The following is a 23,087-nucleotide window of genomic DNA, read 5'->3' as shown; positions in this document are numbered from 1 at the left end:
CTTCATCTCCAATTCTAGAACTACCTTACCACAACTAGCTAACTACTAAGCCTAAATCTAACAATACATATTAAAAACCAATGGCATTCACTACTCACTTAGACTCATCATAAGGCGTTTTACAGATGCAGTAAAGCTTTGTGTCCTTCTTTGTTTCCTTTGAGGTAGTAGAAATCATTTTCTTTTTCTTGGACTTGGAAGCTGACAAGTCTCTCTCCTCATCTCGCTTTCTCTTCTGGGAGGATATTGGCATTGGGACTGTGGTGGAGGAGGAGGAGGTGACGCTGGCTGCGTGGTGCTGCGGCGGTGATGGCAGTGGTGGTGGAGGTGGTGGTGGGGTGGCAGTGGCAGCAGCAGCTGCAGCAGCAGCAGCTGCTGCAGCAGCAGCTGCCTGGGCTTTTTCTTTTTCTTTCTTAATTTTAGTCAAGTCTCTCTTTATCTCCTCCTGAAGTATATTAAATAAATAGAGAGGCACTTCATATGATTATTCCAGAACAGGATTAAAACGTAGACATATACCCCCATGAGTAATTGAAAGGAAAATAACTGAAGTCTTTCCAAGATGCAAATTTTTAATGTGCACAACCTACAACCTTCAAGGATTGGCACACTATCATTCATTGGCTGCACTTTATCAAAAACTGTTTAAGGAAACAAGGCATTTTCAGCACAGGTGAGAAACAAGAAACAGGAAAAGGACATCCACTGGCATTGCAGAGAACCATGCACACAAACAACATTCTGCATGTTTCCACAAAAGCTCAATGAGAAAAATAGACCCATCAGAAGTTAAGGCTGAAACATCGTTCCCAGCTTACACAAGTCTGAGAATAACTGTCCTTACCTGCACTTCAATTTGCAGTTCTTTGTCCAGAAGTGCTCTTTTTTTCAAGATTTCAGCTTTCAGCTGTTCTTTGTGCTTGAAAAGTAGAGCTGACAGCTTGGTAGCATTCTGTTTACTACGCTTCTGCTCCACGCTCTCTTCTCGCTTTCGTTTCTTAGCTGCCTGCTTTTCTTCTTTATCTATCTTATCCAGAATATATTTCATCACTTGGTTGCACACAATCATCCTGGTAAAGAAATAAATAAAAAGTACATTGTGCTGAGATGCCTAGCTACTTCGCTGAGAGAGCAGAATCATTTAGTTCTCCTGTCTCTGGAAGCTTCAAGCTATATTAGTATGCTTATCAAAATCTAAATGGTAGATTCAGTAAGGTGTTGCTCCCACTCCTTCTTTACTAGATCACCAATGGAAGATATCAAGTCACAAGTTTGGTTAAAGATCTCTTTCAATATTAAAGATCTCAAGGCCAATCTCAATTTCATTCAACCAATTCCTGCCTTTCCCCTATAAATCTCCTAACAAGTTTTAGGCTTCACTATGATCAGAGTTCCGTTCAGATTCTACCAGCCCATTGGAAAGAGCTGGAATTTGGTTTATTTGAATGCAGGATGATAGCCATCCAAGCTAGAAGCTTGTAACTCCATGATGCATACTCACCTCTGATTTTCTTCCCTCTCAGTTGGAGTCAGTGTCTTCTTTTGTTTCAAGTGTTCTATGACAGCATTCTGTTTCATAACCACCTGCAGGACAACAGAGAACCCAAAACAAAATATGAAGACTTTAGCTGGTTTGTCACAATACTACTGGGAGAACCAGGACATTTCCTAAGTTAAAAGAAAAAAAGTATTATTTATCTCAGTAAGTGAAAAATGGAATTAATTTTATCAGGGCAGCACTTGTTTGAACTAATTCTCTGAAACTTGAAAGCTTTTAAAATGAAATTCAAAATTAACACCTCCTCCACCTCCCAGAGAGAGTAGGATATTTTGTTCACATACAGTTTAAACCTAGGGACTAAACAGATGTTTGACAGTATTTCTTCAGCGATGGTACTTATTATAAGAAAAAAAAGTAAAAAGAAAAAAAAAAGGTAAGATTCTATTATATAAATGTTGGTTTTGTTTGTTTTTAAAGCCCTGCAGCCATCCAACAGCATTACATTTCAGATACCTCTTTGAAACCTCAGTTCCTTATGGCAGGCAACAAAAATACTGCACGTGTTCTGAACATCAGCTCTCCTATCTGTAACCTATCTTTCCTGAACTGAGAATAAGATATACTGTCCCAGCAGCTAGTGGTAAGCTGAACCAATGTGCCAAAAGACTGCAAAGATGGTACAGTTGACTTGATGAGCTGAATAAATGTAGAATATTTAATTAAATTTCCAAAACCAATTGTAAAGCTAACTTTGAAAGAATCAAATTAACTGCCTATCAAATGTATTAACATTATTAACAAGAACAGGCATTTAAAATGAAATTTCTTTCATTCATTAAATTTTCTTCTGTTAACTTTACCTGTTTCTGGATAATGTCACTTTGATTAGAAGCCTGAAGGGTGTGCTCACGTTTAATTTCTATCTGTTGCTGCTTTTTCTTCTGTTGCTGCTCTCTGAGCTGCTGAACTCTCTGCAGCTGCTCCTGAACACTAGCTGCTTGAACTGTTACCACATTCTGAATCTGGTGAGCCTGTACTGGGCTACTTTGTTGAATCTGAATAGGTAACTGAAGCTTGATCTGCTGGGGCACACTGCCTTGTTGGGCTTGTATCTGAGCCACAACATGTGACTGAAGCTGAGAGAGAACTTGGACTTGTTGCTGAAGCTGAGGCACTGTAATAACTTTAGTTGGAGGCTGCTGAAGTTGCAGCTGAGGACGAGTTGGGGATTGCACAGGAACCTGATTTAAACTTTGAGTAGTTGGAAGGGTTGAGACCGAAGTCTGAACCTGAGGTTGTGATTGCTGCAGCTGAGGTTGAATTTGAATGGGAGCATGGGGCTGCATCTGAATCTGTTGTTGGGTTGTAGTCTGCACCTGAGCTGGTTGCTGAGGCTGGACTTGGGACTGGCCTTGTGGAAGGACTGCAGTCTGCGGCTGACTCTGGACTTGCGTTGGAGATTGTCCTTGAGCCTGCGTCTGCACTGGAGACTGAACTGGAGATTTAGATGACTGTGCTTCAGGTGTGACTGGAGAGTCAAGAGACGATGGAGTTTGAGATTCAAGCTGGGTCTGAGTTTCAGGCTGAAGTGGTGGCTGTGGTGCAGGAGGCTGGGTGGGCGACACAGGTTGAGTGCTCTGATTCTGTGCTTGAGGCTGGGCTTGCTGCTGACTCTGAGGCTGGGGCTGAATTGGTGGCAGCACCGGTGTTGGCTGTGCCTGTAGAGCTTGCTTCTGTTCTGTAGCTGTGTAGGATTAAAATAAATTTCACTCACTTCACATGACAAGTCTACGAGCTTTACTCACAGTTGAGCCCTTTAGAACTACTGTAAAGGTCTATGAAGAAATGAAAAATATTTCTAGGCTTATAACACATTTCCAGTAAATCCACTTTTAAAAGATAATTTCTCCAACTGCACAAGAATTCCAATGCAAACTAAACTGAAGCCTTTTTTCCTGTTGAATAGCATAATGCTTACCCGAGGTTGAAGTGGAAGCTGTTGTTGTAGTTGTGCTAGCTGTAGTAGCAGCTGCTGGTAGTGGAGTGAAAAGGAATCTCTGAATTGTACCATTTGGCATAGCTGCTTGCATAAGTTGTTGTCCTGGACCAGGTATTACAGTCACTCCCTGAGGGATTAATTGTAATTGACCGGTAGTTTGACCTTGTCCCTGAATTACCACTGTTAATCCTTGACTGCCACCCTGAAAAAAAATTAATAATGATGTATTAGTAATACAATTCTTAGACAGACCTTGCTCAAAATCAGAATAACCATATTTTTGAATTTCAGAATACTTATACCACATACTTTCTACATACCATTTTCCCAACACACAAAAGCAGCATCCGAGTTAATGAAACAGTACAATACTCCTTTCAACAACACTATCAACAGATTACTGAGCTGGAGTTAACAACAAATATTTTCATCCAAATACTGGCAAGAACCCTACTCAGAAAGGCACTAAAATGGAATGTTCCTAGAATTCACAAGTAACACCAGAAAACGGACATTTTTAGATGCTTACTCAAAAATTCGAAACATTTTACATCAAAATTCTCTGCAGTGCAAAGGTTTCCTTAGTGACTGGGAGATCCAACTCAACTCTGAACTTCTGTGACTGACTGGACAGTTTGTAACCTTGTTGTATATTTCTGTTGCTTAAGATGACACTTCAAACATTAGATTTCCAGCTATCAGTAGTGTTACAGTAATACCTGGGTTCTGTAAATCAGATAAAATTTCAGCTCATGACATCACTCTCAGTTGAGAACAAGAGAAAGTAGGGTATTGTCACAACATCTAGATGTCTAACTCCACATGTTATGGAATCCACATAGTGCAATGAGGTCTCCAAAATAAATAAAAATAAATAAATCTTGGGTTTTGTTCTATGTAGAAAAATCCTACTTGGCCACAAGCTGCCTGTACATTACACTTATTTATTCTGTAAACATGGAAAAGAATACATCTTGTGGTAACTCACAGAAGCCTATTTTTACTCTATGCATGATTCTAAGTTTCTGTTTTTCTCAACAGACCCTATGGATTTGAGAAGCCTTAAGAATTTTCTCCTCTCCTAGCTCGAGAGACTTCAGTTTTTCCTCTGAAATTCAGGACAATATGAATCAAAACTAAGTTTTCATATGGAATCAGAAAGTAAGAAACAAAATTAGTATGTTTCAAAGGTCTAAAAAACTAGCCATGAAAATAATAACCATGTCCCTTATTGCTGTTAATGCAAAGATGTTTTTCTATACTGCTAAACTTTCCTGATTCTAGTTATACTGATAGGGAATACTGTTGGAAGATACATTTAAAATTTTACATATGCTATTTAATCTTCTTTCAGAGCATAACTGGTCGTTCTAAATGAAGGCTGAAACATAACCAAGAACATAAGTCTATGAGCAGATAAACTACACGGTTAAAATAAAAAGATTTGAGAAAGTATAATAATATGTATAAGCATATTTTCACTCAGATGCTGTAAAATATTTTTACCTGTCCTTGTGTTAGCTGTGTAAGTTGGGCCATGGTAAGTTTCACTTGCCCCTGCTGAGGACGAGGGGGCTGTGATGTGGTCTGTGGCTGTATCTGCTGAGGTGGTGTTCCAGGACTTGTTACAGTCTTCTGTCCAGAACTAGAAGAAGCTGTGCTGGTACTAGAAACTGCTGTTGAGACAGGCTGACCTCTGATTATCTGAGTCACTACCTGCTGTGACTGACCTGTAAGAGAATAATTTGTGATAAAGAAATACGTCTCTAATACTTTAGCCATCAGCACTATAAACTTTTGAATCATAACTTCTTGCAGCAATGTATTATCAAACAAGAGAAGCAAGCATTACAATTTGCATAGGTGTTCCCATTACAAACCATTGGTGGTTAACTGAAAAAGGTCTCTTACATGTTTTCTATCTTCATTCATTTCACATTTATACATGGAATTTTTTTTTTGTTAAATACAGAAAGGCCTTCTCAATGTCAAATTACTCTTTTTCTTTAAAGAAAAAAAATGAAAAGACAATTTTAACTACTTCATTTCTCCTAATTAGTTCAAAAGCCAAAAAAGACACTTGTTACAGGTCAAGCATTATGATGAGGCATTTCTGCATTGGAATGTACAGTACAGGAAGTATTTATCTAGAAACAAACCATGGATTTCACAGTGAAAATTTAAATATTAAAGTGAACCTACTGGCTGGAAGAATACCTTGTTGCACCACTAGTGGTGTTCGAATGATGGTCTTTCCAAGTGTTGACTGCTGCAGTGGTGTTCGTATTACTGTCATACCAGGACGGAGTGGTGTCCCTTGCATTACCTACATAGAATAGAGAGCATATGTGAACATATAAACAAACACATCAAAACACAGCATGAAAACACTGAGATATGCCCTTAAGTTGTAGTTTTGTTTTTTTTTCTTACCATCTTCTAAACTATTAAACTTTCCAGACTGGAGAGAACTGATATACCCCTGGGAATAACAGGATTCATTAACACTATTACTGAGATGAGGCAAAAATGTTGAAAAGTGACCAGCCTGAAGTATTAATATTTACCAAATAACTTACGATATATGCACACCAAATTTTTGTTTTAAATAAGAAAAACATCTTACTTGTGAAGTACTTGTTGTTCCTAAAGTCCCTGTGGTATTTGGCCTGATGGTTACAGTGGCTGTCCTTGGCTGGAATGAAGTAAATGTTTGACTTGCACCTGTTGTTGATGGAATGATGCCCAATACCTTTTGCTGAACTTGCACAACACCTAATTAAAAAAAAATTGAGAATTCATTAATGATGTAATTGCTAGCAGGAGTACTAAATGTAACTCCAGAGTGGCTTTTAGAAACCAATCTTCAGGTTTCTAGAACACTTCTGTGTCTTTTAACATTTCTTAGGATAATCTTTGTCATACTGTAAAAAGCAGCAGCATTGTACTTTGTCAACAGTTCAACTACACTTGAAGTTATGAAACAGGTATTTCAGAAAAGATTAAGGAAAGAGTGAATCTTCATACAGATCAGTATAATGGTAACTGCTAATCAGGCCTTGCATAACGTGGTGCCACAAAATTAGTATTATGCAACCATAAAGTATAAGTTAATTTGACTCATTTAAAATGGAGGAGACCAGTTTAAATCTTTCACCTATAAGCTCACGGTGCTAAAGAAATGGGTAATGCTTTTCCTGTCACCTAGAAACTTCTAAACAAGACTGGTAACTTTCATGACTTCCTTGGACACTATGTAAAACGCAAATGGAGAATCATACTTTTCTATTTAATATACATTCACGTATCTGCAAGTTTTAACCTCTCTTCCTGAGGCAAGAAGGACAGTGCTAGTCTTAGTTTGGAGCCAAACTCTTGCTCATCACTGAAGAGCAAATGCAGGCATAAATGTTGAAGAACAGCAGCAGATTTTTATTCCCCTTTGTTAGAAAATTATTTCGTTGATGTTTAAGGTACATAATGAGAAAAAGCATGCTTCATTCCATGCGATTAAAAATAGAACTTCTAATTTTGCACTATGAAACGTAGAATAATTTACAGGCAAAACACTTGCATTTTTCCCCCAGACACACAGATACTCAATATAGGGAGAAAATGGAATACGTTTTTTCCCCCCTTCAAGTCAGATTCCTTCACTGGGAAAATAGTGTCAATGGAGAATTAAACAGCAAGCTGGCATACATTTGTAATTCGGTTCCCTTTCCCCTACCTCCTTGAGTTGATGGCACATTGACGGCAACAATCTTGCTGTTTGCAGGGAGTGGCAGCTTAGTTATCACTTTCCCTGCCATCGTTACTGGACTGCCTGAGATCTGGAAGGTCTGCCCTGTGCTGGCAATGGTTGTGGCTGAAGTGGCAGCTGTGCTAGTGGCTATTGAGGTACACAGAACAGTCAATTTTAGAGCAGAATAATTAGTCAAGAATATGGCTATTTTCAAGTATGAAACAGCAAACTACAGGATTATTTTTAAAACGTGTCATTCTTGCTTTGGTAAAGACATTTTTGGAAACAGCACGTTACAGCATAGAATGCTTTACATCAATGATTACTGGTACAACTGTCAGTAACAAATGAGACAGGTCAGAGATTAAAAAATAAAACTGGGAAGTTTGAGCAAAGAAAGATTAGACATTATTTTAGAGGCACCCTGCTGACATGGCAGAAGAGTTAAGAGCAAAGATTATATGAAATGCAATTATGCCACATTCTGGAGAAGATGGAGGTGTTGGATGTAGCTAGGACGTGTGCATAAATTCCTCCTAGTTAGAGATTTTCTTTCCAAGATGAACAACTACTTACCTGTTGAAGACTGGCCTTGTTTAACCCAAGTAGCAAAAGTCTGATGGAAATTCTTGTTCTGTTGGAATGTTACTGTAGCTGGAGAACCCACTTTTGTAGTAAGTACTACTTTGGTTCCAGTGGGAACTGGGCCCGCTAAAGGGCCTACCACAACTTTCTGTGGAGTTGAGACTGTACTTGTAGTGCTGCTGGTTGCGGTGACCGTGGCAGCCACACCTGCTACAGGTATCTGCTTTTGCTGTTCCAGTCGTTTCTACAGAATTCAGAAAAAAAGAAGAATGTTCAGATTTTGTAAAATAAATGCTGTATTGAAAAGTATAAACTGCTTGAATATCTTAGAGCACTGCAAGCACAAGCCTCCTTGATTCCTACCATTAAAAATATTCTTCTAACTAAAGCAGTATGCATCCTGCTTAATAAATTAGGTTCAAACTCCTTAATCTCAGCAACATTCTGTGCTGAGGCCACCCAAAAAGTACCTTTAATTTAGAGAGCCATCTTGCAAAAGGGCAGTATCAGTATGTTCTTTTACAATGCCAACTAATTTAACATTGTTCCCTATCTTAGTGGAATAATCTCGACAATTATTAATTTAAATTTCAGTAATTGTTTATCATTAACATTGAGGTAGTTAGAAGTGAATGAGTCTTTCTGATTCACAGTAGTATGTTTTGGTAAGGAAAGATGATGAGAAGATGAACAGGCCGTAAAAACAACCCACTTAATACTGCATGTCAAATACCATCATGGCATTTGGGTCTCTTAGTTACAGTTGCACAAGCATATACACATTTACATGCATATAAACAAACTACACCTGCACATAGATATATGTGACAACCCTGGGGGCTTCATTCATCCAACTTTGGATAGGTCAATCTTTTGAATGCATGTGGACTACCAGCAGAGTTGCTGATTGGTGGGAATACCAACAGCTCCCCAACCTGCTAGGCAGTGAACCCTTGCTGTTTTAGTACAGCCTTATTCTGTTCACTAACCTTAGCCTGTTGTTCAACTGCTTGTGCCTTTTCCTTCTCCACTCTGCCAAAGACAACCAGAAAGAAAGTTAAAACAGCACATCAGTTCCAACCATCAAACTGGATTTCAATTCATCCAATTGAACTGCTCTTATAAGAACAATTGTCATGTCTGAAGATCACTGAGAAATGGGTTATGGTTTTTAAAGTTTTTGAAATAAGCTATTGAAAATGCATGCAACATTCCTGAAATCCTCAGATGCTAAACTCATGTGACACCCAAGTAGAAACTAATAATCAAAACTGGAATTTATAAATACATCTGTGACTGCAAATATGATGTACATAACATTCTCTTTCATTATTTTCAAGAGACTCAAAATGTCATTCCAAAACTGAGATACAAAATATTGAAAATGCTTTCCTTTTCTTGAATAATCTATGACTGAATTTACCTCTATTTAAAAACACATATATACAATAATTTTGTGTTATAGAAGTATTTAAACATAGTGTTTGAAGTCAAGCAATAAGTAGTCTATATCCTTAACAAGCATTATCAGAATAGCCATTTAACAACACAACATTGATGACTTCATAAAAATAGAATAGTTTTAACAAATCTGCTAGCTCTGCAGAAATTTTTAATATTAGCAAGTAATCTAGTTTTACAACTTCATGCTTCAGTATTACTAACAAAAGGAACAGAAAAGAAGCAACACAGCCTTAACTGATTGTAGCTATCAAGTCTGTGCTCTCTAGTGGGTACTTTTATTTAACATACACACAAAAATCAAAACTTTCTGTAAGTTTATTTGAGTTGGTTTACCTTTCAGCAAATGCCCTGATCTCCCATAATTCCAATTCCTCCTCTGCTACCCAACTTTCAATTATAACAGGGCCTGTTTGCTTGGGTGTTTCTGGCCTTTTTGGCCTTAGTGCACTTGATCGCAGTCCCTTCCTCTGGGGTGTTGGAGTTTCTTTAGAGAACAGTCAAAACATACACATTAAGCTCAATCATAAAAGAGAATTGAAGTTTAAACCAAGATTTAGTATCTTTTTTAGTCTTATTTTAGAAAGAGGAATGCCTTTCAGCTTCAGAGAATTCAAGTCAGTTTTTTAAACGCATTATCTGTTTCACACAGAAGAATGAATAGTTCATGTCAAGCTCCTTTGATGGTCTGAATTCACATAAAGGTCTAGTTACCTTAATTTCTGTAGAAGCTTATGAGGAAGGGGAAAATGTATAAAACAGACATACCTTTTGGAGCCTCTGGTACACCAATGGGACAAATAATTTTTCTTATACAGTACTCTGACCGGATTCCATACGGACCAACATCTCTTCTCTTAATTATTTCTGTTGTTGTAATTTCAGTTTCAGTAGTTTCTAAAACAAATTAGTCCAAACATGTTAAAAGCAGAAAACAAAGGCTGAATCTCAAATCAATCCGATACACTCATGGTAAAGTAAGAGCAACTACACCGCCAACCACTGGCTATTACAAAAACACACGTAATACCAAATTAATATAAAGCCTTCAGAGAAGAAACTGGAATGAAAGTAACAGTCTCAATTAACACCAAGGACTGTTGCATTCAGAAACCCAAAATTTAAAGGAATACCTGTACGTGTAGTTCCTCCCCCAGGTGGAGCTTTTGCAGCCATGTCATCCCATTTGAGACATGCCCACAGTAACCGCAACATAAGGCTCACTCCAGCCAATGATTTTACTGTTTGAAGTCGGTACCTACCAAGAAAGTATGAAGTAAATTTTAAAATCAAAATGGACTCACATTACCTAACTAAACCAATGACATATGCTTTCCATTCTACCTGTACTGAACAATATATATGTTTTTAATAATAAACAGCAACATTTATAACAGCTCCCATCTAGCTATCTATACAAGAGGTTTTGATTATGGAACTTAAAGCGCTCTTTGAAATTCCAAGAAGGAATTTCAGAATTAAAAAGGTAGGAGAAAGCCAGGTTTGAACAACAGCAAAGATGGTACAGTTATCCAGTCTTGTAAGTAAAATTGCTGTCTTATCAGAAACCCTAAATTTATGGTGAGCAAGAGGAAAAACTTTCTGCTTGGATTGAAGTTAGTGAAAAAGTCACTTCTGGACATGAACACGCGCATCACCTTTATTTTCAAATCCAGTGAATTTCATTCTATCCTAAACTTTTCCTCTAAAACGTAATGAATGTACCTCCAAGTGATCCCAAAAGTTGGTCTTGGGGACGGATATGGCCAGATATCTAATGCAGGCTTTGCATTATAATTGAAATAAGGAACTTCTCTGATCCCTCCTCTTCTGGCTAGTTTTTTTAAGTCATCGTTGGGTAAAACAAATATACTTTTTTTACTGCTTTTGGTTACAAACTTTCTATATGATGGCAAGGCAGTTCCAGAGCGAGTTTTTTTGGGTTTTGCAAATTTCATTAACTTCACTTTGTCTTTTGTAGAATACTCTTTGCTGACAGTCATGGAAGTAACCAGTGTGCCTTCTGGAGTGGTCAGTGAATCAGTCACTGTTGTTGTCACTACTGTTTTACTATGTTCTTGCACAGAAATGACATCAGTGTTACTACTGTCTGTAGCTGGAGTGGTAAGCTTAGTCACAGTGGTGGTGGTAGTTACAGTGGATATGGCACAGTTTTCTGTAGAAGACACTACTGTTGTTTTCTCATCATTAGAAGCTAGAGTCTCTGCAACTTTAAACACAGTTTTGGATTCTGTAGAAACAGTTGACGTTGTGGTAGTCACTTCAGTAATAACAGTTTTTATTTTACTTTCTCCATTAATGTCTTCTGCTTTGTATGTCTGTAGACCATTCTGATCAGCAAAGTCACTACTCAAGCTAGACTCCTCACATGACGTTACAGGAGACGAGGCGACTTTCTTGTCCTCAGTATGTTCAGTTTCCATAGATTCTGTTTCACTGCTCAGGTTATTTTCTTTACAGAAATCATGCACTGGTGTGGAAGAAGTATCAAGAAATGAAGATCTTTGAGGAGAAAGATGCTTTTCTTCAGTTTTCTGCACATACTTTGGAACTTCATCTGATGGCTGAAGAGTTTCTTCAGCTTCAAATTCAGATGAACTCTGCAGAGACAACTTTGGGTCCACGGCATTTTTGTCAACAGCATCCTCAGCTGTGATATCACCATTCATGAATGGTTTCACTGAAGATTCCTTAGAAGTCAATGGTTTCATTTCATGTTCTGAAAAGGATTTATTAATATTATTGACTTTTGGTTCAATATCATCTCCTGCTGTCACTTCATAGGTGTCTTTAACTAAACTTTCATCATTTGATAGCACTTGGATGTCATTGTCTTTCCCATTCATTTGAAATGTTGATTTGTCTTTTTCTAAGTCCATTTCAGTTTCTTCATCTTTATTATTCTTTTTATCAGTAACTCTATTTAGATTTGTTTGATCAAGGTATTTGTTTGTGGCATTCGTCTCTACTTCCAGTTCCTGATCTTTCTTTTTACCATTAGCCTCAGTTAACTGAGAGCTCAGTAGTTCCTCATCAACCTTCGCACCAACCTCGTGTTTCAGAGTTTGACTTTCAAGGTTTCTTTCAGAAATTAGCTCAGTTTTAAGTTGTTCTATACCTTTACTAACTAATTTCTGGTGAAATACAGTCTTGTTTTCAGATTTACTTCCAGTTTTAATTGGAGTAATGTCTTTCTCCAGTTCACTTTCTTGTAAGGACCGTGGTTCAAAATGGCTTTTTATCATACAATTCTTTTCTGGATCTTTGCTCTGCTGTTCAGAATTCCCTTCTGTATTTGTTTTTTCAGAAATAGCCAGAAGACCTTTCCTACAGCTGCTTTTAGTTATCACTGGCTCTGAGTCTTCACATTCCTGCTGAGATACTCTGGTAATAGGTAGTTTTTGTTTCATAGGTTTTTCATTTGTTTCCAAAACATCCCATTTGACTTTACCGTCTGTATTTGTTTCTTTCAAGTCATCAACAAAGGAACTCTCACACTCTCTCACATTGTCTTGCACCTGACTCTTATCAGCAGCCACAGGTTCAGAGTTGTTCTCTTTGCTATCATTCTGAACAGAGCTTTCACCTTCAGAGGACTGAGGCGAGTCTTCATCTAGTAGCTGGTCTTCTCTTTTTGATAGTCTGTTTGCTGAAGGTAAAGAGAGCTCATCTAGCTCACCAGTTTTCATACAAGAGATACTGCTGATTGGCAAGCAATCCTGCCCTGTATCTTCAGTTCGAATTTTATCTGAAATATAGGTTTGATTATGGGAAGTGTCTGACTGACTTCCTTCCTTTACTTTTTTCATTTGTAGCTCGTCAAAATTTTTCTGGGAGCTTAAAGACTGAATGCCTCCGTTCTTAGCACTAGCCTCCAGTTTCATCCTTTCTAGACGTTGTTTTTCTTCCAGTGTAAATTGCTTTATTCGCCTCTCAAGTAGTCCATCTAATTTTGATGATTTTACTTTCCTCTTGTAGCAAGTCCTTAAATGAAATCCCTCGCTGACGTTAATTATATCAAGTTTACAATGACTATCCTCATCTTTTATTGAGAATTCAGTTTTCATATCTATATCCATAGGTTCTTCCTTGATGACTTTATCATTTTCACCGACTTCTTTTTCCACTGTGAAGAAATAACTCTGTATCAGTAAGCTCCTCTAATAATGAATATCAAATGTGTGTTTCTGCATGAAATGTTAATAAATACCTTATTATAAATTTCAAAAAAATGCAAACTTTAAACATTTCAACAAAAGATAATTAAAAAATACTGAGACATAGATGTCTCAGCACAACTTGTTACACAGTTGAGTAGTTATTCATTCTTCTACATAGAGGATTGCAATGAACAGCTAGTTTTATAATGATTTACATGCATCACCTTTGTCTTTTGCATGACTTAAGTTTTCAGAATTTGTATCAACTTTTTCTTCACGTGACTTTTCTTCCTTTACTCGTACTTTCTCTGCTGCTTCTGATGCATTGCCTTTATCCTTCGCTTGTAGATCCTGAGAATCTTTCATTCTGTCTTTCTCTATTTTTACCTTTGTTGGACCTTTTCTTTTATCCAAACTGCATTTTTCATCTTCATTCTTTGCTGTTAACAGATTAAATGGTTTCAATTATTCAGAGGATTTTTTAAATTATCTGCTACATTTTAATGCCTATTCACACATCTGTCAATGCAGAAAAAAAGAGATGCATATATGTACCCATGTTTTAGATGCCACTTTTTGCTTGTGATATCGTTTTCCTCAATCTATACTTTACATAATCTACCAATACTACACAACTTCATAACTGTAACAATTTAATGTAGCTAACAAATACCCACGAGAACTGAACTCAGTATATTAGCAACAACAACAAACTATGAATTTTATAATTAACAGAAATTATCTGAATAAGCAGCAAAAGTGAGCATGCAAAAAAATTTTAAGAAGATTCTAAATAATGCAGACACTTACTTGGCAGCAACTTTCTATAATTTGCATTGGTATTTCCAGGCAATTTGGGCATAAACCTATGGACGTGTGTTTTACTGATCCAGCTCCAGCCACCATATCCTGTTACTCTATACTCCTCTCCTTTTTGTTTCCAAACCTGTCAAATATTTAAAAAATATTAATCATGCTATTTGCTGCAATGTTAATGTATACATTCATTTAAAAACCTAAGATGTCTTAAATTTAAAACTTTAACTTTTTAATTTACAACATTTTTGAAGCAAACTGAAGTGTATTTCTGAAACAACATATGAGCTAAATTTCAAGATGTGTCCACTGGGAATTCAGTCAACTCTGTCAAAGCAACATCTAAAACTGTATTTCCTTTATTTAACAACTAAGTAAATATTTACATAAAGCTGAAGAATAAGTTTTTAAATCAGCCTTTACATTTGTTAATTTTAGAGTAGAGAACCACTCCATCAAAAGTACTTAATACCTATTGCAGAAGAATATAAAAGGATTTCTACAGTAGTTCCCACTGTGATATGTAATCTTATAGAGGTAGCTGGTCTGGAGTCAAGGTGGAGAATGAAGTGCTGGAAATGGACAGATGTTATGACAAGATTACAAAATCCATCTAGAACTCTTCCATGAGGAAGGGCTGCATTTTGCAGACAACCCAGATTAGTGTCATTAAAATCACAAGGAATCTCAAAATTTGTTCAGGCAAAGGCTAACTGCTTTAATACGAAAGCATGGTTCCTGCTCCAGTATCAAGGAATAATGCAGTAAAAAAGCATTAATATTTTAATACTTCAAAGAAAACAGAAAAATATCTAGACACTGACAGTTTCTGTATTTTGCACGTTCTTCATACAAAACAAAACCTTACCTGATGCTTAACAGGGAATGTATATTTCACCCATGTAGCTTGCTGCATTGTTTCTTCTTCTTCTTGTTTTCTCTCTTTTTTTTTCACTTTCTCCTTTTCTTCTCTTTCTATTGCTGTCATTCTGCGTAACCTAGTACGTATAGGTTTAAGCACATTTAAATATATTTAAGTACAGGATCTAATTAACAAATACAATAAATCAAACAACAGTCTATACTACCCATTTGAATAATTTTAAATCTGAACTTAAGAGGAAAGGCTAATATCAGGTTAAATGCATTACCTGCAACAGGAACACTACTTTTTTGCTTATTCTAACAATGCAGACATAGTTGCTTGCAACTGTGTATAACCTTAGACACTTACATTTCCTCTATAAAACAATGAAACACAGAAGACAGACTCTACCAAACTCAGTGTATTGAAAATTGCTTTTCTAATCTTCCAAAGTGGTATCATTTTGAGTCTGTGGCTCAGAAAGAAAAACTTGCTTTGCAGGAGCAGTGCCACTATTGAAATCCTGTAATATATTTTTAGTTTTTCTGGTTGAGAAAAGGCAATTCATTCTTATGGGCTGAATGTTACTGACTGAGTTCCAAGTTAATTTACAGAATCACAGAACGGTTTGGGTTGGAAGGGACCTTTAAGATCATCTAGTTCCAACCTCCCTGCTGTAGGAAGGGACATCTTCCACTAGACCAGGTTGCTCACAACTCCACTCAGCCTGGCCTTGAATGCTTCCAGGAAGGAGCAACCACAACCCCGTTGGACAGGGTGGGCAGAACCACCTCCCTTGACCCACTTCTCTTGACAGAACCCTGGGTACAGTTATTACAAGTCAATAATTACTAGTTCCTCAAGAAATATGAAGCTTGGAAATGTACGTATATTTTTTCTTTATTTTTTACCTTGTATGCCCCAAGGATTCCCGCCAGATTGGCAACATGACAACCGGTTTAATCGCGCATTCCAATATAGCCAGAGCTAGTGCAAATTCTCTAGGTTTGCTGCACATCTGAACAGCTTTAATCCAGTTAGACCTAAATTGGAGACAAGATAAAAACCTGAAATATATGCATGTACTAATACGGCATGCTAAGATGATGAATTTAATAACATAATGCCTCCTGTATTTTACTACTTAAATCAAATGTGCAATTTTTTTAATCATTCATCACAAGACTTAAACATATTATATTTCAACAAATTGAAGCATGGTGCTTGGAAATTACCAGCTTGATAAAACATAGGCCATTGTCCATTCATACTACTAGCAAAAACAGATGAGTGTACACATTTACCTGTGTGAAGCCCAGTTAGGGTGAAGGAACGATGCCGGGATATTGTTTTCCAGCTGAATAATAGTTAGCCTTAAAGTGGATATGGTAAGAACTTTGGACCCATGTACAGACCCATTCCATTTGAACTCTCCAGCAGTAGTCAGACAGAATTTATGTGAGAGATGTCTTCTCTTGTCATGGTCTTCCCTGTGCTGGTGCTTGTTCAGTGCAAAGGAATTAGTGGCATACTGATTATGATAAACACGGTATTTCCCCTCTTGCCCTAATTTGAAATAATTGTTGATGTTTCCTTTCATCATGATTTCCCTCTTTGTGTTCACTCGGGAGACTTCACCTTGAGAGTTGACCACCAGAACCTAGTTAAAGACAGAATGATTTTAAAAGTTTAGAGTTTAATTGTTACAAGGCTTCAACTGCCTGTATATAAATTAGTAAAGATGTCTTCGTAGAAGCAAGTTAACTGTTATAATGTACTTGCACTCACTGCACATAGAACTACAATACTTTCAAGAGCAACACTTAGGAAAAAAAAAAAGCCTCTTCAGCAAGTCAAACAGGAACCTGTTCTGCTGCTTTGAATTTTGCCTATTGATGGCTTTGGGAGAACAGCTTCAGTGAAGTGAAATAAGCTTTCTGTGAAACACCTGAGTAAATCACAGAACACATACATGTACCTAAGCAGACAAATATCTTTGACTTTGAAAACATGACATGGATAACTCCTCATAAAGGAGCTCCAAATCTGAGAGCTTCTACTTCAGTCTGCACCAAGAAGTGCTACAATTTTGCAGTGACTATTTGTAAATTAACATAATCTGCCAGTACAGATATTTTATGAACTGTAAACTTGGTTATTACCTCAAACAAAAACAAAATACAAACCACTATTAAGTTAGAGTTTTGGCATAGCCACTTCACCACAGAAGTGAGAGAAAATGTACATAACTTACTACTGGCTATATAGAAAGCAATTCTGTAGCATGTGACCAGCATGTTAAAGTCAAATGCATGCACTGTGTCACTGTCATACCACAGTACAGACAGCAACTTACACTGCAAGAGCAAATGAAAAGGAGGAAAAAAAGCTTCTAGTGACACAACATGGTTATTAGAATTTTTTTTTAAAGTTTCTTCAAAATTACTTTTTATTTTCAATTAAAAAACAAACAAAAAAAAACAGTTTTCTAAAACAGTTCTCCTTCTTCCCTGAATTTTCCAAAAGTGCACAGACCTCTCTGCTTTCTTTATGTAACTTATTTGCTTCATGTGCTGCAGCAGCAACCTGCTGGCTTTTCATCTGGCACAACTTGCTATCTGGATTTCGTAACCTCGTGAGCATTCGTGTCGAACCTGGCGCTCCTTTTCCAGCGCCTGGAGAATCACTTCTTTCACCATTAGCTTTCTCTCCTGCCCAAGAAAAAAAAAAAAGCCTTTAAAACAAATTCACAGATATAAGTTTTCTGTTGATGTATGAAAGTAAAAGACAAATAACATGAAAATGTATAGAATTTTTTCCTTTTTTCTCTTTTTTTTTCTTTTTACCTATGTCTTCTGAAGTCTGCAATCCCCCTTCTGCATTTTCAGCATCATCAGGCATCTTAATGGAGTCATTCTGCCCAGAGCTGAACTCACTACTGTTGCTGTTTTCAACATCTGATTGTGGAGCTGCACTGGTGTTGCTAGGGATCATCTGACCAGTTTCTTCTACAAAAGAAGAACTTGATTTTTAGTTTTCCTCTTGAATTGAATCAACACAATTCTTCTAGGGCTTTTTTTATTTTTAAATAAAAAACTCAAAGTCAGATTAACATGTTTTGCTGGACTGCAAAGAAACACCCATAAAATATTAATTTCCTCCACAGCACTGAATCCATGAAAGTTTGTGTTTTTTTCTTTTGTTCTGTTCCAAGCAGTTTCAACTTCTAGAGCTCTAAATGAATCCTTAAACTTTCTCAAACTGAAGTGTAAAACACATTATTCCACATATTAATTATTTTAAATACAAGTTGTTTTTTTTCCCCCTCTCTCTGTATGCACATACAGTGAGCCCTTCACTGAGATTCTGGTTTGCTTTTAAAATGTGGATTTAATGAAATTTGGTGCTTGTGAAGCTTCCCTGGTAGCTTTTCAGTATCTCTCCTTTCTCTGAAATAATGGTCTCAAACTGAAACTTCCTAATGGTAACAGAAGTATCACTATAAATACAGTACATAGACTGCAGAAAGAACTCTCTTCATCCACACTTTCCTATATATATATTTCCTATATACAAAGCCCTCTAACTTAGAAATCACAGCCAGCATCGTTGGAAGAAGAAAAGTACCTGTATGAAAGTATCTTAATATATTTAATATATAGTGATTTATTTTTTTAAAGGAAGCATGAACCTGTATAAATCAGGAACAAAGTTCAGGATACATTTTCCATTAAATATCTAACATTTTAACTTTAAAATAGAATAAAAATGTGAGATATTTGGTCAAACATCTAAAATGTATGCTTCTAAGTCCCATGCAGTAGCACATTTTCTGTAAAAGAACAAAAGCACATCAAAAGGCTTCCAGATTATGGATTACTTTTACATTTCATTTTCCCTTTCCTTTAGCAAAGTTTATTACAAAGTTGAGATATATTCATATGAAGAAGTTCAAGAGTTTTTCACTTGGGTACAGACTGTAGCTATTTCAGCAGGAGAGAAAATGTTAACTACTACACTTTCAAACAAACTGGACACATTATAGATCTGAGTCTTTATCTGTAAGACCTGAAAATACAAGAATAAAACTTCGCTCACTTTAAAGTCGCTTAGAGTAACTTCTAGTTACACAGTAAGCTTAAGAGAATATCATTCTAAAAGAGTACTCTGATAATTTACATTACAATGGATCAAACTGTATTTGTTACTAAATCTAAAGATGTTTTTTAAACACAATGTTATCCCTTCATAATCAGTGACACAATAGAAAAAAACACTAAAATACAAAAGTGTCTGTGCATGTAAGTCTTAAATCTGTTTAAAATTCCTGTCAAGCATGACAATTTTTATCCCAAAATATCAGTGCAACAGTTTACTCACGTGAATGATTTTATTAGTAATTTGTATAGTAAATGAGAGGTTAAAATAATAAGAGCCATTAGCAAATTAGAACTTGAAATAAACTGACAGGGTGCTAATAACCATTATGGATCACTGTGCAAAAACAAAATATAGAGAAAATAGAACATGAAAAGCTTAGCCATAGTCATTTTTGGAAGGTATGGAAACAAATGCTAATGTAATGAAGGACCACAAATCTCCAGCACTGATTGCAAGAAAATTAACTTTGAAATGTTAATGACAACGTAGCAGTAAAGGATGGCACTGTAAGCAAACAGCATGAGTGATATACGCTGTGAATGGTTTTAGTGGACAAACCAGATAGAAAAACTGAACAGATTACCAAATTACAGAGGCATCAGTAACAGTGCCTTCTGTACCTGAGAGTTCCTGATGGAGCTCTGATGCCACCTTCTTCTCTGCCACGTTGTTGCTATCAGGGGTTTCTGACTGACACCCCATTGCGTTCTTCCCTTCAGAGCAACTAGTCTCTCCTGCAGAAGGAGTTGTGTTGTTGTCGTCAGTGCTCGATGTCAGACAGTTACTTTTATCCCCAATGACTGTTGCCTCTATAGTAAAACGCACAACAAAACTTTAGGGATATTCTTTAGCACGTGTTGGGTTGTCATTTGGGGTCACTCATAGAAAGCAGCTTTAGTAAGTTTGTCCAACTGTATCACACTGTTGAGATCTGATTCCCCCTCTCCCCCCTTCTGTCTCCTGCTATTGTCTGAAACTCTTGTCTGAAACTACTTAATTCAGATGAGGAAAACAATTTACAAAAAAATGAAGTAATACTGCTTACTGCAGATGTTGATCACACTCCTTCAATGCCACCTGTACTTCAAGCCAATGTATCTTGAAATTACTTAACAAAAGAAATAATTATAATATACAAGCACAAATAAATCAGCAAAAGTTGCTTAAAAATAAAGAATCAGACAACACACTGGCTTAAGAAATATGAAGATCTCAACTAAACCTTCTCTTTACATAAATGCAGTTGTTAAAGCACAATCATGATTCCTTTACCTTCATTTTTCACTTTTTCCACAGCTTGCTCAGTAGGTGTTTCCTCAGTTCTATCTTGGTCTCCAGATTCTTCTTTGCCTTTCTCAGCATCCGCCTGGTCATTCTCGACATCACTTTTGGCTTTTTCTGCCTCATCAGTTGGTGTGTTACTGTCTTCCTCTACCTCTCCTCTTCTTACTCTGATAACATCCAAAATTTCATCTACAATAAAATACATGACATTAATATACACTAAGCAGCACCTGCAGAGCTTATAAGCACAAAAGCCTGGTACAGATACTGGCTCTTTTCATTTATGAACAAAAAGCAACATCCAGCTTTTTATCATCATTTCCCTCCTTAGAAGAAAAATTCCAAGTCCAATAGCGACCAATTTGCAAAATTATGCATTTATATAGTGATGACAAATCCATTTTTAAACCAGAATATTAAACCTTCATGCCCTCTCTAGAACCAAAGTTCAAACCTCCACAGGCATTTATCGTTTCAAGGTACATTTACTAACCTCTAGCAAGGAATTGCAAGGGAGACAGCACTTCTTCCTACTTTACAAAACATTGGAGCAAATATTTGAGCTTGAAGATTTTTACTACTCCAACTCACATTGAGTTGGTAAATGTTTATGAAGATAGTGAGTGAGCAAGAGAGAATAACACAGTACATTGATAAATAATTGTCAGCCCAACTCCAACACATGAAGTGATCACAGTCTGGCACACTCTAGGTGAATAAAAATCTGAAACAGCCAGGACATCCTGGAACACATGATACAAAGGCCTACAAGTAATCACTGCACAGCCACGCTGGTATACTCACAGTCCAACTGTGGCTAGCAGGAACAGAGTTAATACAAGTACTGACCTAACTTCAAGCACTAATGGTACGTTTATGGAGTAGGATGTAAAATCATCTCCTGCCACATATTCATGTAGTTACACATTTCCCAAACAAATCCAGTTAAGAAGATACTTAACAGTTTGCTAGAAAGCACTTCCTTTAGGTTTCACTTTCACTGTAAAATGAGTGTTCAATCAAAATCCATGCTAAATCTGAATGAAGCAAATGCAGTTTGATGCAAACAAGCTATCAGATATAAACAGCAGTTAAATTGTTAAAAAAAAAGAGGATAGTGAACATCACCAAAGTTCTGACAAGTTAATGTAAATTTTTTTTCTCCCTGTGAATTCAGAAACAAACTGTTTTTTGAAGACAAGAATTTTAATAACACATTGAAAAGAACTGGCAGTACCACTTCAGCCCAATAAACACTTCACAATAAAATAAGCTAGAATTTGATTCAAAGTGCAACATTTATTCCCAACAGTCAGAATATGCTTACCATTTGCTGCAGAAAGGAAAGACTTGTTGGTGCCCCTAGCTTTGTTAGTAAGGTCTTCTGTTACATCCATGTGCCGATGAACTTCTTCACGCATTTCTTCCAGAGTTTTGCATAGGTCAGCTTCCCAGTAATCTTTGTCTAGGCATTCAATTAACTCTGCCAGCTGAATCTTTGTGCTATAGTACCAGACCTTCTTATCTTTCTCACTTTCTGAATCTTCCTCTCTACAAGAGTATTTTAAAATAATAGCATTAAAACATCTGGAGGCATGACAAAAATGATTATCATCCTATTTTTTTTTTCATAGAGAAATATTTAATGTCAAGACCTGAATGCAAATAAACCAACATTAATCATGAGTACATTTGTTTCATTCTCGTTATACTTAATATAATTGTAACCAGCAATCTACTATGTCCCAAATAATCAGCAGGGAAAGAGTGTATGTCTCCAGAATCCATACAAGGTTGTGCTCCTGACTACAATTTCAGGAAATCTGAAGGGCAGAATTTTACATTCATAAAATATTTTGTATTAACATCTGTACAGCTTTCAGGCATGCCTTTTAATGTCTCTTCTTCCTAGCCTAGTGTTACGAGGCTCCATTAGAAAGAAACAGTATTATAGCTGTTATCTTCAGTTTCACTATGTATTTCCAGAACAAGCTTTCAGGACCAGTAAAGATACGTTGTATTGCAAGCCAGTAATACTCAGTAGCAGGCTGTGAAAAACTCAGGCCCTAGACCACAAAGAGCAAGAGTTCTACAGAAGATCCACAGCTCATTTTTCCACACATTTCACCCATTAAAGAAATGCTCAAGATGATCATTCTAGAAATGGTCCATGAAGTCATGCATGAGTATTTTATGTCCCTTCTTCATTTATAGAGAGCTTTGAGCATAGACGTTCTCTTGAATTAAAGGCTACCACAACATCAGTAGCAAGTTTAGGAATTAGTTTTCTCTTGACAAGCACACAGACAGAAGATCAAAGGGCACAGGTTTGCTGTTCTGTACACAGATGAAACTTGTCTTTGGTCAGATTTCTTTTCAGGGTTTGGGTGTGAGCTATTGGAAGCCTCCAGGTGCTCTCATTAAGCACTAGCAGTCAAAGCAATACCACAGAAAACATTCAATGCAATCTGTTCAGGTAAAATTAGTTG

At 36.7% G+C, this 23,087-nt stretch overlaps 1 protein-coding gene across 12 annotated transcripts in view; it reads right to left on the bottom strand.

Moving 5' to 3' along the window:
* BPTF (bromodomain PHD finger transcription factor) overlaps positions 1-23,087 on the bottom strand; it is a 46,131-nt gene that overhangs the window by 8,298 nt on the left and 14,746 nt on the right. For 5 of the 12 annotated variants that reach the window (XM_065735429.1, XM_065735431.1, XM_065735434.1 and 2 more), the window contains exons 3-27: positions 21,926-22,149; positions 20,587-20,787; positions 19,935-20,123; positions 18,000-18,161; positions 17,689-17,864; positions 16,458-16,813; positions 16,065-16,196; positions 15,157-15,286; positions 14,283-14,418; positions 13,697-13,912; positions 11,017-13,438; positions 10,425-10,549; positions 10,060-10,188; positions 9,628-9,778; positions 8,820-8,862; positions 7,822-8,074; positions 7,231-7,392; positions 6,127-6,275; positions 5,703-5,826; positions 5,007-5,230; positions 3,480-3,702; positions 2,362-3,245; positions 1,502-1,584; positions 845-1,070; positions 99-445 (exon numbers count right to left, since the gene is read on the bottom strand). In XM_065735429.1, coding sequence (XP_065591501.1) covers positions 99-445; positions 845-1,070; positions 1,502-1,584; positions 2,362-3,245; positions 3,480-3,702; positions 5,007-5,230; positions 5,703-5,826; positions 6,127-6,275; positions 7,231-7,392; positions 7,822-8,074; positions 8,820-8,862; positions 9,628-9,778; positions 10,060-10,188; positions 10,425-10,549; positions 11,017-13,438; positions 13,697-13,912; positions 14,283-14,418; positions 15,157-15,286; positions 16,065-16,196; positions 16,458-16,813; positions 17,689-17,864; positions 18,000-18,161; positions 19,935-20,123; positions 20,587-20,787; positions 21,926-22,149 — 7,467 coding nt within the window. The remainder of the gene's footprint in view (positions 1-98; positions 446-844; positions 1,071-1,501; positions 1,585-2,361; positions 3,246-3,479; positions 3,703-5,006; positions 5,231-5,702; positions 5,827-6,126; positions 6,276-7,230; positions 7,393-7,821; positions 8,075-8,819; positions 8,863-9,627; positions 9,779-10,059; positions 10,189-10,424; positions 10,550-11,016; positions 13,439-13,696; positions 13,913-14,282; positions 14,419-15,156; positions 15,287-16,064; positions 16,197-16,457; positions 16,814-17,688; positions 17,865-17,999; positions 18,162-19,934; positions 20,124-20,586; positions 20,788-21,925; positions 22,150-23,087) is intronic. The other 7 variants (XM_065735436.1, XM_065735441.1, XM_065735430.1 and 4 more) reach the window with 6 other exon arrangements.

Source organism: Cyrtonyx montezumae, unplaced genomic scaffold (genome assembly GCF_038088225.1).
Source record: "Cyrtonyx montezumae isolate F1298 unplaced genomic scaffold, pur_monq_1.0 scaffold_19, whole genome shotgun sequence".
Taxonomy (NCBI): domain Eukaryota; kingdom Metazoa; phylum Chordata; class Aves; order Galliformes; family Odontophoridae; genus Cyrtonyx; species Cyrtonyx montezumae.
The sequence above is the reverse complement of the archived record's forward strand: the minus strand, read 5'-3'. Positions and strand labels throughout refer to the sequence as shown.